Source organism: Panthera onca, chromosome F1 (assembly GCF_046562875.1).
Source record: "Panthera onca isolate mPanOnc1 chromosome F1, mPanOnc1 haplotype 2, whole genome shotgun sequence".
Lineage (NCBI taxonomy): Eukaryota > Metazoa > Chordata > Mammalia > Carnivora > Felidae > Panthera > Panthera onca.
This window is the reverse complement of record NC_138355.1, coordinates 22,537,996-22,553,916: the sequence shown is the minus strand read 5'-3', so window position 1 is coordinate 22,553,916 and position 15,921 is coordinate 22,537,996. Positions and strand designations below refer to the sequence as shown.

Sequence of the window (15,921 nt, the reverse complement as noted above, 5' to 3'; positions counted from 1 at the left end):
ATCTCTATGAATTAATGTAGATTGCTTTTTTTCATTCTACACTTTTTACTGTGGCTAAAAAAAAAAACATAACATAAAATTTGCTATAGTAGCTATTTTTTATATTAACCATTTTTAAGTATATAGTTCCATAGCGTAAAGTATATTTATATTGTTGCGAGGTAGATCTCCACAATTTTTTTCATCTTGCAAATCTGAAATTCTTTACCCATTAAACAATTCCTCCATAGCGTAAAGTATATTTATATTGTTGCGAGGTAGATCTCCACAATTTTTTTCATCTTGCAAATCTGAAATTCTTTACCCATTAAACAATTCCTATTTCTCCCTCCACCCAGCCCCTGGTAACCACCACTTTATTTTCTGTTTTTATGACTTTGACAACTTTAGATCCCTCAAAATAGTGGAAGCCTACAGTATTTGTCTTTCCGTAACTCACTTATCTCATTTAGCATGATGCCCTCAAGGTTCATCTATGACATAGCATGTGACAGGATTTCCTTCCTTTTTTTTTAAATTTTTTTTAATGTTTATTTATTTTTGAGAGAGAGAGAGAGAGACAGAGACAGAGTGTGAGTAGGGGAGGGGCAGAGAGAGAGGGAGACACAGAATCTGAAGCAGGTTCCAGGCTCTGAGCTGTCAGCACAGAGCCCGACACGGGGCTCGAACTCACAAACTGCGAGATCGTGACCTGAGCTGAAGTCAGATGCCCAACCGACTGAGCCACCCAGGTGCCCCAGGATTTCCTTCCTTTTTAAAGCTGAATAATACTCTGTTGTATGTATATAACACATTTTGTTTATCCATCCATCAGTTCAGGGACATTTGGGTTGTTTCTACCTCTTGGCTATTGTAGATAGTGCTGCTATGAACGTGGGAGTGAAACTATCTCTTCAAGATCCTATTTTCAAGGTGCCTGGTGGCTCAGTTAGTTAAGTGTCCAACTTCGATTCAGGTCATGATCTCGGGTTTCGTGAGTTCAAGCCCCGCGTCGGGCTCTGTGCTGACAGCTGAGAGCCTAGAGCCTGTTTTAGATTCTGCGTCTCCCTCTCTCTGTCCCTCTCCCCCGCTTGTGCTCTCTCTTTCTCTCTAGTAAATAACTAAACTTTAAAAAAACGTGTAAGAAAAAGACCCTGTTTTCGGTTATTTTGGATAGAGACCCAGAATGGCATTGCCTGATTGTATGGTAAGTTCCATTTTTAGTTATCTGAGGAACCTCCATACTGTTTTCCACTTGAACCATTTCACATTCCCACCCACAGTACATGAGGGTTCCAGTTTCTCTACATCCTTGCTAACTAGCCATTCCAATGAATGTGAATATACATTGCTTTGTATAATTTCTTCTTCTTCTCTTTTCTTCCCTCAGCCTGGCCTGGGAGGGCAGGATTGTGGTGGTGGGTTTTGCTGGAGGAACCATTGCTTCTGTGCCGGCTAACCTTCTGCTCCTGAAGAATGTCTCTGCTATGGGGCTGTACTGGGGCCGATACAAAGAGCAGAACTTTCCCGTCTTCTCCAGAATCCTGTCCTCTGCTCTTCAGTACTGCCAGCAAGGGCGCATCCAGCCACACATCGGAGCGGTTTTTAAGCTGGAGGAGGTGAGATGCTCTTAAGGGATGTGATGTGCCTAATGCCAGCACATAATCTGTGTCAAACGACTGGGTAGTTTCTGTCTGGAGCCCATAAATCCTCCTTTTATGCAATGAAAAGGTGAAAATGCAATGCAGAATAATGGAGTCTCACGGGCTGCAGGGCTACAGGATTTCTCCCCGTCTTCTGGTTTGTATGGGTAGCCTTGGGCCTAGTGAGCCACCTGGGAAACCGAATTTGCGCAGGCCATGAAGAAGCTGGATATTGAGACTGTATGTATGTCATGGGTTTCTTAAACAGGGGGAAGTGATGGTGCTTTAGAAAATAATTTACCCGTGTTTAAATGAACTCTGAACTCCACAACATACAAGTCTAAGAAGCAAGCATTTAACTTGACCTTTGATTTTAGAATACAGACACTTTAAAGTACAACCAGATGATCTAAGCCGAGGTTCTGAGAACAAAACACTGTATCATACCCAGCATCATAAGACTGTAATTCATCCATTAGTCACTGTAGTTAATTTTGTTGGCTGTTCACTCCCTTCTTTCATTCCCCCTCAGTCCCATTAATGTGGCTTAGACTTCCTCCCCTGTAATTGTGTGCATGCATATGCAATATAGTTGTAAATGTGAATCTGTTAGGTATTCACTGTGAATTCACTGCAAAGCCTTTTCTTTTCCTTTTTTTTTTTTTTGGCTTAATTTGTTTTAACATTCAAAAAACTGTTTTGGTAGCTTGAGTCGGCCCTGGATGGGGCAGCGTTTTGTTCCCGTGCAGATTAGTTGAGCCCAAGCTGTCAGTGCCAGACTTGACTGCTCACCAGCCTTCCATTTTTATTTTTATTTTTTCCTATGCTGGGGCATATTCTTCTCAAACATGGTTTACTTTCTTCTTCTCCTTTTTGGTACGTCAGTCAAGAGGGTAGCATTTGGTGGTAAAAAGAGAACCTGACTGGCCATGGGAAAACTGGTTGGATTCTATTTCCACCTGTGCCTTCAGCTGCTTCTTCGGGGAAGTCTCCTCTGCCCTCCAACCATCAGTCTCCACGCCTCTGCAGAAGGTTATGTACTTCAGGGGCAGCAGTGTGCGGGGGTGGGCAGGTGACCCGAGCTGCCTGGCCTCTGGGACCCCATCTTGGCTGGGGTCTGAGTAGCTGCACATTTTTACCTTTTTGTTCATCTGTTTCTTGCGTTAAAAGGTTTTGTGGCTTAAAAAACTTGAAAACCACCAGTTTCCAAAATTGCTGAGTCCCCTTCCGTCTTGTGACTTTTATCATGTGCCTGTGAACCGAGGTTTGCTTTACCTAAAGCTCATGTATACCTGTCGATAGAAGATGAGGACATTTAGGACAGGTACGGAAACACTTGCTAGTTTAAACAGTCTCTTCTCTCCACTGACGTGTTCTAAGTGCTGCTCAGGCATGGGAGAAAGCCAGAGTTGGATTAATGTTTTAATCACTCACACTGAAGTTCTCTGTTCTTTTTTTTAATTAAAAAAATTTTTTTTAATGTTTACTTATTTTTGGGAGATAGAGTGCGAGCAGGGAAGGGGCAGAGAGGGAGACACAGAATCTGAAGCAGGCTCCAGGCTCCAAGTTGTCAGCACAGAGCTCGACATGGGGCTCAAACCCACAAACTGTGAGATCGTGACCTGAGCTGAAGTCAGATGCTTAACCGAATGCGCCACCCACGTGCCCCTCTGTTCTCTCTTTTTTAAAAGTTTACTTATTTATTTTGAGAGAGACAGAGAGTGAGCAGGGGAGGCGCAGAGACAGGGGGAGAGAGAGAGAATCCCAAGCAGGCTCCACACTGTCAGCACAGAGCCAGATGTGGGGTTTGAAGCCACAAAACTTGAGATCATGACCTGAACTGAAACTGAGAATCAGACACTTAACTGACTGAGCCCCCCACGTGCCCGAAGTTCTCTCTTCTCTTAAACACAAATTAGCTATCTAATTACTACCCTCCTGTCAGCTTGTCCTCTCCTTTCCAATGAGGGCTACACATGTAGGGTTTTTCTGATTCTTCCCACACTGCTGACCTTCCTGCTATCACCGGGCCCTCTGAGACCATTCTCCCTAACAATTTCAAACATTTCATTCACACACCGTCCCTTTACTATTTCTTCTCTTTCTCTGTCTCTTTTTTTCAAGATTCAAACCACATAGAGGAATAGTAATAATATAATAATGGCAGCTCCCGTAGGTTAGGTGTATACTATGGGTCAAGAACGGTGCTAAACACTTTTACATGTATTTTCTCATTTCATCTTTGTGATGCTCCCTTGACGTGTGAGCCATTTTTATCACGTTTTACAGATGAAGAAATCAAGACTTGTAGGGGCTAAGAAACCTGCTCGATATTATATAGTAAGTGACAGACCTGGAATCCAGTCCAGGTTGGTTTGAAGCCAGATTCTGGGCTCCTTATGGCTAAGGCAGACCCTCTCCTCATACAAACGAGGAAGTTGCTTCTTAGAAACCTATTCTAGAGTATAAAGTTTGTTCATCTATCAGAGAATTATTATGTGAAAGAGCTATCTTATAGTTAAAACAACCAGGAATCTTGGATTTTTCCAAGCAGTACCGGAATTTATAGATTTTAGGTTTTTTAAAATTTAATTTAATTTACTTTTTAAATTTATTTTGAGAGAGAGTGAAAGAATGTGAGTTGGGGAGAGGCAGAGAGAGGGAGAAAGAGAATCTCAATCAGGTTCTGCCCTGTCAGCACAGAGCCCAAATCAGGGCTCGATCCCACAAACTGGGAGATCACGACCTGAGCTGAAACCAAGAGTCAGACATTGAACCAACTGAGCCACCCAGGAACTCAGGTTTTATTCTTTTAAAATGAAGATGATTAAATGAATATATGTCGTTAATTTGACTTAACTGTAAAGCCTGGGTAATATTTTTTATGTAAATCAGTTAATGTATTAGAAAAAAATTATTTATCAGAACCTGTCTGGGCTTGGAAAATGACCTCTGTACGTATATATACCAGTATATACATATAATATCAGAGATGCTAGTGTTTCCTAGTTTGTGTTTTCTCCTGAATATGTGGGCTTATAGATTTGACCTTGGTAGTTGATATTAATATGACCACATACTTTGTACCATAGTCTTTTTAGTAGGCATGGGTATGAACTTCTGTAGCCCTCTGTGCTTTTTGTTCATCTACTCGTAATTACTTGATACTTGTCATTCCTATAGACTATGAACTCCATGTGGGCAGGGGCCATGCATCTCTTTGTCTCCAGATTCTGGCAGGTACTCATGTATCTGTTGAATGACTGATTGAGAGGAGGGGGCTATAGGGTTAGACCACCTGGGTTCAGATCCTGGCCCTACCTCTTAACTGGCTATGGGCAAATTACTCACATCTCTGTGCTTTAGTTTCCTCATGTGTGATAGGGGCAGCAATATACTCTACATACTAAGGTGGTTATCAAGATCACATAAGGTAACACGTGTAAAAGCACATAACAAACTCTTAATATATGTTTAAGGCAAAATACCTCGCCATCATAAAATGGTTAGAGTTGAGTTTTTTCACTTCCCATGAACTATAACACATATGTTGACATTTCATGGGCAAGATTAGAGAAACAGCCTTTAGATTTTGAATTTTAACTAGAATGTATTATTTGCTGAAGGGTTGCACCCGTGCCGTGATGGGTGGGCCATGAATGTGTCCCGTGATCTGTTCAGAGGATGGCCTTATTTAGATGTGTCAAGTCTGTGTTCTGTAGGGAGAAGCTCACACACATCTCAACTAGACAATATTTAAACCCTAGAGATCTGAGCTTGATTATTATACCAAGGTCAGGTGAGGTCACTACATGAATAGATTTGATAGATAGAAATTGTTTACTTGAAGTTTCCTGAGTGTATGTGTGGAATATTCTTTTTTTTCCTAAGGTAGACTTTCATGCCCAGCACAGATCCCAACATGGGGCTTGAACTCACGACCCTGAGATCAAGACGTGAGCTGAGATCAAGAGTTGGATGCTTAACAGACTGAGCCACCCAGACACTCCTATCTGTGGGATATTCTCTTTTTTTTAATATGTTAATTTTGAGAGAGAGAGAGAGAGGGAGAGAGGGAGAGAGAGAGCATGAGCAGTGGAGGGCCAGAGCGAAAAGGAGAGAGAAAGAATCCTGAGCAGGCTCCACACCGCCGGTGTGATGTGGGGCTCGAACTCATGAACTGTGAGATCATGACCTGAGCTGAAACCAAGAGTTTTACACTTAACAAACTGAGCCACCCAGGTGCCCCATATCTGTGGAATATTCTTAAAAATTAAATTACTCTTTAAGTTTAAAAAAATTTTTTTAACGTTTATTCATTTTTGAGACAGAGAGAGACAGAGTGCAACCAGGAGTGGGGCAGAGAGAGAGGGAGACACAGAAGCTGAAGCAGGCTCCAGGCTCTGAGCTGTCAGCACAGAGCCCGACACGGGGCTTGAACTCACGAACCGTGAGATCATGACCTGAACCGAAGTCAGATGCTTAACTGACTGCACCACCCAGGCTCCCCTATGTTTAACTCTTAATAAATGACCAACCGTTTATGAGAATGGTTGTATTCTTTTGCATTCCCACCAACAATATGGGAGAGTCGAGTTGTTTGCCATCTGCCAGAACTTTGTATTGTCACCTGTTTTCTTTAATGGTGGCCATCCCAGTAGGTTTATAGTGGTATCTGACTGTGGGTTTAATTTGCATTGCTCTATTGATCTTGAGTATGTTTTCACATGCTCATTTGTCATCTACCTCTTTTTTGGTAAAATGTATCGGCTGACTCTTAAAAGAAGATTCAGATGAACATGTATTAGAGCAATGACATGAGGAGTATAATGCAACTCTGACGACATATCACTAACTAAGCATTTTTACCTTTTGAAAACAATCCCACTCAGTCCTAGATATGGTCATTCACTCATGAGTTTATTTTCTTCGTCAGCATTCACTGGGTACCGTGTGTATGCCAGTCAATAAAAACAGACTTTAGGTGTTTGTTTTTTGGGAAGATCTCAGGACAGGGTTACAATAGGGGGAAAGAGTTGGATTCTAAGGAGGTATGAATCAGCATGATATATTTAGGGAACTATAGCTTATTTTGATTATTCCTGCTTGATAAGCTAATTAAAAATTCTAAGAGCAGAACCTAAGACAAAAGCAATATCCTCACCCTGCCCCCATATTATTCTGAGTTGCATATCTCCAGAGACAGATTTAATTATGGCTTCACCCTGTGCGAGGGAGGGTTCTGGGAACAGCCTGGGTGTCTATGTAGGGAGCAGTATGGAACAGCCTCCCTCTCTGGGGGCAGCCTGTAGAATACAGGGGGAAAATGTCCCCAGGCATCTGAATTAGCTATCAAAAGAGTCTGGTCTGATGCCATGCACTTTCCTTCTTACTTTCTCACTCAGAGCCTTATCACACTCTGAGCATCCAGTCCGGGACAGCACTGGTTGCCTGGATAGAAACCACAAGGTAGAAAGGAGACAGAGTTGGATTATTCTTAGAAGTAGCTACAATCACAGCAGAAGTGGCAAATGGACATAGAAGTCCAGAAAAACAGAAGGGAAAATCACAGATGTTCAAAATTATGAGATCCCCAAATCATGGAACAAAAAGTTTGTGTTTCCCACCAATATTATCTTTTCAAGAAGTTAGGTAAATATGTGCTACAGTTCTATACATACATACATACATAAGCCAAGTGATTAAAAACAAGCTTTCGCACTTAAACGGACAACTTTCTTTGTATGTCAACATTAATCTGTAGGAGATTCCTCATTTCTCTAGGAAGCCAGTAAAAGAGGTATCGCTATCTCGAATCGTGCTTGCTTTCGGAGTATTTCCTATCTTTGGGCTGAGACAAGATCTCCGGGAACAGGCAGCTTCAAACTGACGGTGAGATACAGCTGTAAGTCGCCTGGAGGTGTACCTCTGAGTGATCAACAGGGCAGGGATGCATGTTTCAAAACACATGTCTTAGACCTCTTCAACCTTTTCTACCTCCTTTGAGTATGTCTAAATTTACATGGATTGGAAAGGTGTCTGTAAGGCACAAAGCCCTGCAAGACAGATGTTTTTGAAACCAGAGATTTCATGCTGCAGAGAATTGATTTGTTTGATTGATTGATTTGTTTTTCTACTTATTTTTTTCTATGCTTTTTGGGAAGAGTTTCCATGGGAAGGTTGGCTATATTCATATTCCTCATTTCAAAGCCCAGTTTCTTTTTATTACTATTTTTATTTTTTTTACATTTTATTTTTTTAATGAATATGATTTATTTCCGAATTGGCTTACATACAACACCCAGTGCTCATCCCAAAAAAATCAAAGCACATTTTCATTGTTGGGCCGTCTTCTGCTTTTAGGTCTGTGTATTTCTGGATATCTGAATCTACTTATTCCCTTTATTCTCGTTGCCCACTACCGTTCTCTACTCTTGTTTCCCTCCTCAGAGTCAGTCTCTATAATGTGTTTGATACGTATGCTTGGATTATGTTTCCTTGTAAAACATACGATTTTTTGTGTGTTAGTTGATTTTCAAGCGACACAAATACCTAACAGCATAAGGTTGTGCGGTAGACCTTGTTCCGTTTCTCCATTTTTCACTCAGTGCTGTCTTTTTAAGCGCCACCGATGTTGCTGGTGCTGTGCCCGGTTCATTGCTTCTCACTGCTGCCTAGAAGAGAGCGGTGTGCACCTGCCATAGTTTACAGACCGGCTTCCTAGTGATGCGCTCTGGCCTTGACCTGATTCCCTGCCACCATAATCAGCACTATAATACACAGTCACACGGTCTCACAGTCGGGACTGTGCAATGTTGCTTTGGGAGCATTTTCCCAGGAGTAGGGTTGTTGGGTCATAGGATGTATGACAGCAAACCGCTCTCCAGGATGACTCAACTGGTTCACGCCCTCACCAGCAGTGCACGCGGATTCTTCTTTCGCCAGCCCATTGATATGTAGCATGGTCCTACTTTCTGATTTTTGCCAAACTGACGGGTGTAAAGTGGCATCTTATTATTTTAATTTGCATCTCCCTGATTTCTAATCAATGTAAGCATCTCTTTATAGATTTGGTAAACATTCAGGTTTCCACTTCTTTGAATAGCATTTTAAGCCCTTCATGCGATTTTCTGCAGGGCTTCCTGTCTCTTTCTTACTAATTTGCAAAATTTCCTTGTGTAATCTGCAGTTCTCAAATTTTAATGTGAGTATGAATCACCTGGGGATCTTGTTAAGATGCAGATTATGATTCAGTCAAGGTAGGAAAGGGCTCAAGATGGTGCATTTCTAATAAGCTCCCAGATGATACAGAAGCCTCAGGTCCTTGAACCACCCTGTGAGTAGCAAGGTTCTAGATGCTAATTTGAGACTTTGCAGAAGTCTGTCTCTCCAAATTTGTCATTGCTCTGTCATCTTTGTCTAGATTTAATGTAATCAAACACATCAATATTTTGCCTTGTGGGTTAGTGCTATTTGGGACATATTTAAAAAGTCCTTTGTTATATCTGGGTCACAGTGATCTTCTCTATTTTTCTCTACTAACTTTGTACTTTTATTTCACACTATTTCATGCTTTTAATCCATCTGAAGTCTCCTCTGTATTGGGTATACGTTAGGTAAGCAATTTTAGTTTTCTACTTACAGTGACCTAGTTTTCCCAGACCAAATAGTTCATTGTTTCTCCACTGATTTATGTTGCTACCTTCATCTTATTTCAAGTTCCCAGATACACTCTGTTTTCTCTTCTATTCCCTTGGTTCAGATACCTGTTCCTACAACAGTATCATACTGTTGTTGTCTTTATAGTTGTGAAGTATGTTTTCCTATCTGAAGGGCCACTATTCCAACCTTTGTTCTTTCTTAAACTCCTAAAGATTCTTTGTGAATCTTTATCCTTTTAGGTAAATTTTGGAATAGATTTGTTTAGTTCCTGAAAAATATCTGACTGACATTGGAGTTGCATTGACATTAGAGATTAATTTGCGGGAGGTACTGATGTTTTTACAATGTTGTCTCATTTGCGAAGAGGGATATATTGCCATTTATTCAGATGTTTCATGTTTGTAAATAGATTTCAAAGTTTTTCTCCATAAAGTCTGTGGGTCGTTCTTAATTATGTTAATTATAAGTACTTTACTGCTTTTGTTGCCTTTGAGAACACTATTTCATTTCTGTTTTATTTCCTACTTGATTATTTTTTATATAACTGGAGTTGGTGGCGGGGCCGCAGTCAGCCCTGATGTCTGCCCCCAGCCCACCGCTGGGGCCACAGTCAGACTGGTGTGTGCCTTCTCTTCCCCTCTCCTAGGGGCGGGATTCAGTGTGGGGTGGTGTGGCCCGTCTGGGCTACTTGCACACTGCCAGGCTTGTGGTGCTGGGGATCTGGCGTATTAGCTGGGGTGGGTAGGCAAGGTGCACGGGGGCAGGAGGGGCAGGCTTAGCTTGCTTCTCCTTAGGTGATCCACTTCAGGAGGGGCCCCTCTTCCGTGGGCCTCTCATCTGCGCTTGGCTCCGGAGACTCCGTTCTGCTAATCCTCTGGCGGTTTTCTGGGTTATTTAGGCAGGTGTAGGTGGAATCTAAGTGATCAGCAGGACGCGCGGTGAGCCCAGCGTCCTCCTATGCCGCCATCTTCCAACCCTGGAGTCGATTATTTTTTATATAGATGTCAGTAATTTTTGTTAGCTGATCTCTATCTCACAATATGCTGGCCTTTCTCATTTGCTTATCTGTTGCTTTGATTAGCTTTTCTATGTAGATTATTACATTCTGTGCAAATAATGACACTTCTATTATCTTCTACTGTTTGCTTTTTTCAATTTTAATTTTGTGCATTTGTTATTTATTTTATTAAAAATCAGTAGACTTTACTTACTTTTTCAGCAGTTTTAGGTTTACAGAAAAATTCCACAGAGAGTATGTAGCATTCACATATATTCCTTCTCCCACCACCCAGTTTCCACTAATATTAACATATTGCATTGGTGTGGTACATTTGCTACAAGTGATGAGCCGATGTTGATACATTATTATTAACTGAAGTCCCTGGTTTACATTAGGGATCACTCTTGTGCTGTACAGGTCTATACGTTTTACCAAAACGAATGTATACTGTCATGTATTCATCATTACAGTATCATACAGAACAGCTTCACTGCTCTAAAGAATCCCCTGGGCTCCATGTATTCACCACTGCTCCCAACCCCAACCCCTGACAGCCACGGATCTTCTTACTGTCTCTACAGTTTTAGCTTTTACAGGATGTCATGTGGTTGGGATCGTATAGTATGCAGACTTTTGAGACTGGCTTCTCTTACTTAACAATGTGCATTTAGGGGTGCCTGGGTGACTCAGTCAGTTAAGCATCCTACTCTGGTTCAGGTCATGATCTCACGGTGCGTGAGTTCGAGCCCTGCATCTGGCTCTGTGCTGACAACTCAGAGCCTGGAGCCTGCTTCGAGTTCTGTGTCTTCCTCTCTCTCTGCCCCTCCCCACCCCTGCTCACACTCTGTCTCTCTCTCTCAAAAATAAATAAACATTAAAAATTTTTTTGAAAAAAAACCCAATATGCATTTAATGTTCTCCCATGTCTTTTCGTGGCTTGATAGCTCATTTCTTCTTCTTAATTTTTTTAAATGTTTATTTATTTTTGAGAGGGAGAAGAAGAGAGAGACAGAGCAAGCGTGAGGGAGGGTAGCAGAGGGAGAGTGAAGGGAAATCCCAAGCAGGCTCCTCACTGTCAGTACAGAGCCCGACGCGGGGCTTCATCCCACGGACCGCGAGATCATAACCTGAGCCAAAGGCGGACGCTTAACTGACGGAGCCACCCAGGCATCCTGCTCGTGCCATTTCTTGAAACGACCGTCCCCTCTGCACTGAGTTTGCCTTTGCTCCTTTATTAAGGCTCAGTTGACTGTCTTCGTGTGGGCCTGTTTTGGGCTCTCGTGTGTTCCGTTGATGCACTTATTCTCTCTCCAGTATTGCACTGTTTTTATTACTGTGGCTGATTTTTAATTTATGTTTTATAGCCTTGTACTTCTAAAAAAAAAATAGGATTTGAGATAGATTGCAATTTCGGTTACACTGGAAACAGGACAATTTTAATAAGAAGATAAAAATTGTAAAATATTAAAGTATTGATTCTTCTGGCAGTGGCTGCATTCTTTCAAGAGCTAGAACACACAGAAATATTACAATAGAGTATGGAGCGGCCTGAGGACTTTTTACCTGCTGTCACTTATCTGACAACGTTGAAAATTGTTAGTTTGGACAGAAAAATTCTGAAGTTGGGTTATTCTTAAATATTATTATTTTCCTTTCAGTTTATGGTGATTGTTCAGCTAGTATTGCATAGTTAGTTGTATACAGTTCATTGGAGACACGTCTTAATATTTTAGCTATTTTAAGACTCGGCCTACCAGAGAATGCTTATTGAAATGTGCAACTGTGTGGGGCGCCTGGGTGGCGCAGTCGGTTAAGCGTCTGACTTCAGCCAGGTCACGATCTCGCGGTCCGTGAGTTCGAGCCCCGTGTCAGGCTCTGGGCTGATGGCTCGGAGCCTGGAGCCTGTTTCCGATTCTGTGTCTCCCTCTCTCTCTGCCCCTCCCCCGTTCATGCTCTGTCTCTCTCTGTCCCAAAAATAAATAAAAAAACGTTGAAAAAAAAAATTAAAAAAAAAGAAATGTGCAACTGTGACCATATATTTTTGAATTTTTTTTTAGGTCAATGATGCCTTCCTTCATGTGATACAGCGCAAATCCATGGGCAAGGTGCTTATCTCCCTGAAATAAACCCTCACCTCAGCAGCAAATTCAGCATGTCCAAATCTAAGCTCCTCATCTTTCCAAAAAACCTCCTTTGCCTCCAGTGTTTCTAAAGGTGTAACCGCTTTCCTGATTAATCCAGGTTCAGAATCTTTTAGAGGCATCTTCGATTCTGTTTTCTTATTCCTAGTAAATAGTGTGACACATACTGTATAGTCCTACTTTGTCTGTATTGGAGAGGGAAAGGAGGCTGTTAGTAATTACACCAGGCAAGCAAGGTGTCCCAGGCAAAGCAGGATGTATGGCCATTCTGTTCACAATGCCTCAGTAGCCGGGTTCTGTGATCCCCACCTCTCAAGATATCTCTCACCTCCGTATCCTCTTTTCCATTCCAACCAATTATGTTTCATCTGCTAATTCCAGTAACTTTCTGACTGGCTTTCCAACCTTTAAACGTCCCCCACCCCTCCGTCCTTGTGGTTATACATTGTTGCCATGGTGACCTTCCTAAAGTACAGCTGTGACTGTGTCTCTTCTCAGAAAACCTGCAATGGCTCCCCTTGGTCTACATGGTGGAGTCCAGACTCCTCAAGCTAGCATTTCTTTGTGTCCATGACCTTGCCATGCTCTGCTCTGCAGCCTCAAGTTACACAATGCCTCTGGTCCCCCCATGTGTACTTAGATTTCCTGCCAACCCCCCTTTTCTCTGCTCAAGCAGTTTCCTCTGCTCCCTTGTCCCTGTCAAACACGAACCTTTCTGACTTCCAAGACTGACCTCTGCCATGAGCCGGCCCCCTCAGGAGGCTGGTCATTTCTTCCCTTCCACCTTCCTGTAGCTTTTTCCTTGGGATTTGTCACATTCTGCCTGGCACCAGAGGGAGCAGCATGTCTAGTAGAATGAACACAGGATTCTGAATCTAAGATGTGGGTTCGCATCCTGGTCTTACCACTTCGGAGGTGGTTACTTAAGGTCTGTGAGCCTCCATTTTCTCATATTACAATATCTACCTCACAACGTTGTCGTGGGCAACACATGCAGCAATTGGGCAAATTATCCGGTGCATGGTGAGCTATTAGCAAATGCTGGTTACTTTTACTTCTTTCTTTCCTCCTTTCCCAAGGTAGCATAAGTTTTTTGAAAGAGGGTACCATGTCTGATTCACCTTTGTACCTCCCACAATTCCTATCACAATGAGTAGTAAATACGCCATAAATGGAATTGATTTTAAATGGTCTACAAGTCTTAAATTGTGGGAGTAAGTTAAGAATACGCCAGCCTGGAAACAAACCAAATGTCCATCAACAGATGAATGGGTGGAAAAAATGTGGTGTATACACACAACAGGAATATTATCCAGCCCTAAAAAGGAATGAAATTCTGACCCATGCTGCCACATGATGAACCTTGAAGACGTAGGCTAAGTGACATAAGCCAGTCACAAGAGGACAGACATGGTGTGATTTCACTCCTAGGAAGTACCGAGGGTAGTCAAATTCATAGAGATAGGAAGTAGAATGGTGGTTGCCAGGGGCTGGGGGGAGGACAGACTGAGGGGGTTATTGTTTAGTGAGTACAGAGTTTCAGTTTGGGAAGATGAAAACGTTTGAGGGGTAGATAGTGGTGATGGTTGCCCAACAATGAAGAATATAATGTCACCGAACCGTACATGTAAAAATGGTTACAATGGTGAATTTTATGTTACGTATGTTTTACTACAACAAAAAATGTAAAAAAAAAAAAAAAAACCCACAAAAAACCCCACAACATATTACCTCACATCTAAGTGAATCCAGGCAGAGAAGAGAGCAGAGTGTGAATTGAGTGCCCAGCTTAGGTTGATGTGAGCTCCATTCTCTGCCCATGGCCGGTCTGCGGGGCGAGGTCCTCTACATTTGTTTGTTGTTCTCTACTCGTCCTACTCCATGAGTGATAATTCCCAAAAAAGTGAGTGGTGGGGTGGGGGTAAAACAGATGCCTGACACCACAGGGATGGGGGTACTTTTACTCATTCTTGAGGAGAATAAGTACTTTTATTTGTTCCAATAAATGCGGTAAGAGGCTTTGTTTTCTGATAAGTCCTTCAGGCCATTTGGAAACACCTATCTTCTCAGGATCTCCTCACCAAAAGAGCTCTTGCAAGGACTGAATTGTAAAATCGGGAGTGAACGTTTGGGGAAAGAATTGAAAACCGAGAAAGTAGCAGAAGGGGGGGGGGGGCGGGTGTCAGGGAAGCCACCCCTGTGTCTGTTGTGGGACCTCGTGGTGCTTCTGTGAGGGCCAGAGCCCACGCTTCACCTCTTCCTGCAAGCAGGGGAGGGACGGGAGTCGGGGGGGCAGGACAGAGGATCTGAAGCAGGCTCTGTGCTGACAGCAGGGAGCCCGATGTGGGGCTAGAACTCACAAAACCGAGAGATCACAACCTGAGCCCAAGTCAGGCGCTCAACTGACTGAGCCACCCAGGCGCTCCCAACCTTACTTCTTCTTAACCTGAGCTGGTTTGTATTTAAATGGAAGTTGGTCTTCAAAAATATCAAGACACCAACTTTGAGGCTAATTAAAAAAATTTCCTGTCACCCCTTGGGATAATCAAAGACTTGCTTGGCAGAGAGAAGCACGAAAGATCAGGGTTGGGAAAAGTGTGCAAGCCCAGTGGGGAGCTACCTTTCCTTCGGTTCAGAGCTGATCAGTAGGTGTCACCAGTAATAAAGATCGATTGCCCTCAGCTCACTAACGTCAAAATGACTTAGATTGAAAGAGGCAGTCGTTAAAGAGAGCAAGTTTCTTCAGGTTGAACAAGTATTGGTTAGAAGCCCTAATGACCTGCTCCCTGCTCGCCGTGCTCCTGCTTCTTTGGGATGATTTGATTTGAGAGCATTTGACTCATATTTTAGTCACTGTTTGGCCGTTCCAGCGTCGGAACCATTAGCCTGAAAAAAGAACCAATGCAGCTCCGAGTGACCGTATTTATTCGATACTCAAGATTGTCCCCAGCTCTTCCCCGCCGGCTGGCTGCCGGAGAAATCGCTCCCACACACCTACCTCTTCTTTTTCACCAGCTGTGGGTCTGTCCACCTGCACACACTTGTCTCAACAACTCAAGTGAGGTATTAACTATGGGATGACCTTGTCTCTACATCGTCAGGATATTTGTCCCCGCTCCTTCCTCTGCAGCTGCGGCAAAGACCGCAAAAGATTTGTTACGTAGCAAGCGAAGAGAAATAAATGTGTTCTCGCGCCATCGCTTGTGTTCAACAACAACAGCAACAAAATTAAATAAATGAAGAAAAATTTGCACTATTACTTCTCCCGCTTCATTTTTCTTCTCGGATTGTGTAAGTGAATCAAAGAGCAGTGAGTTTTCAAAATAGTTATTGTTTATAAAAGGCATGGGAAGGGAAGGCCCAAATTAAACAAATGCTGGCATGTCTAGTTGTTCTCTTCCCCTGGCTTCTTTGTCACAGCTTATTGCTAGATGGAAGCCCTGAGGTGGAAGGATGCCGACTTCTGGAACTTTGCTATTGTTGAGAAATCCTATAC

The 15,921-nt window shown here is 42.6% G+C and overlaps 1 protein-coding gene across 10 annotated transcripts in view; it reads left to right on the top strand.

Annotated features, from left to right (window-relative positions):
- The window catches only part of LOC132686089 (protein Cryzl2-like), a 36,455-nt gene extending 20,773 nt beyond the window's left edge, over window positions 1-15,682 (top strand). For 4 of the 10 annotated variants that reach the window (XM_078440772.2, XM_078440773.2, XM_078440770.2 and 1 more), the window contains 3 exons: window positions 1,370-1,598; window positions 12,342-12,389; window positions 15,276-15,549. In XM_078440772.2, coding sequence (XP_078296898.2) covers window positions 1,370-1,598; window positions 12,342-12,389; window positions 15,276-15,506 — 508 coding nt within the window. In that variant the 3' untranslated portion in view covers window positions 15,507-15,549. The other 6 variants (XR_013553101.2, XR_013553102.2, XM_078440769.2 and 3 more) reach the window with 6 other exon arrangements.
- The last annotated feature ends 239 nt before the right edge of the window (window positions 15,683-15,921 follow it).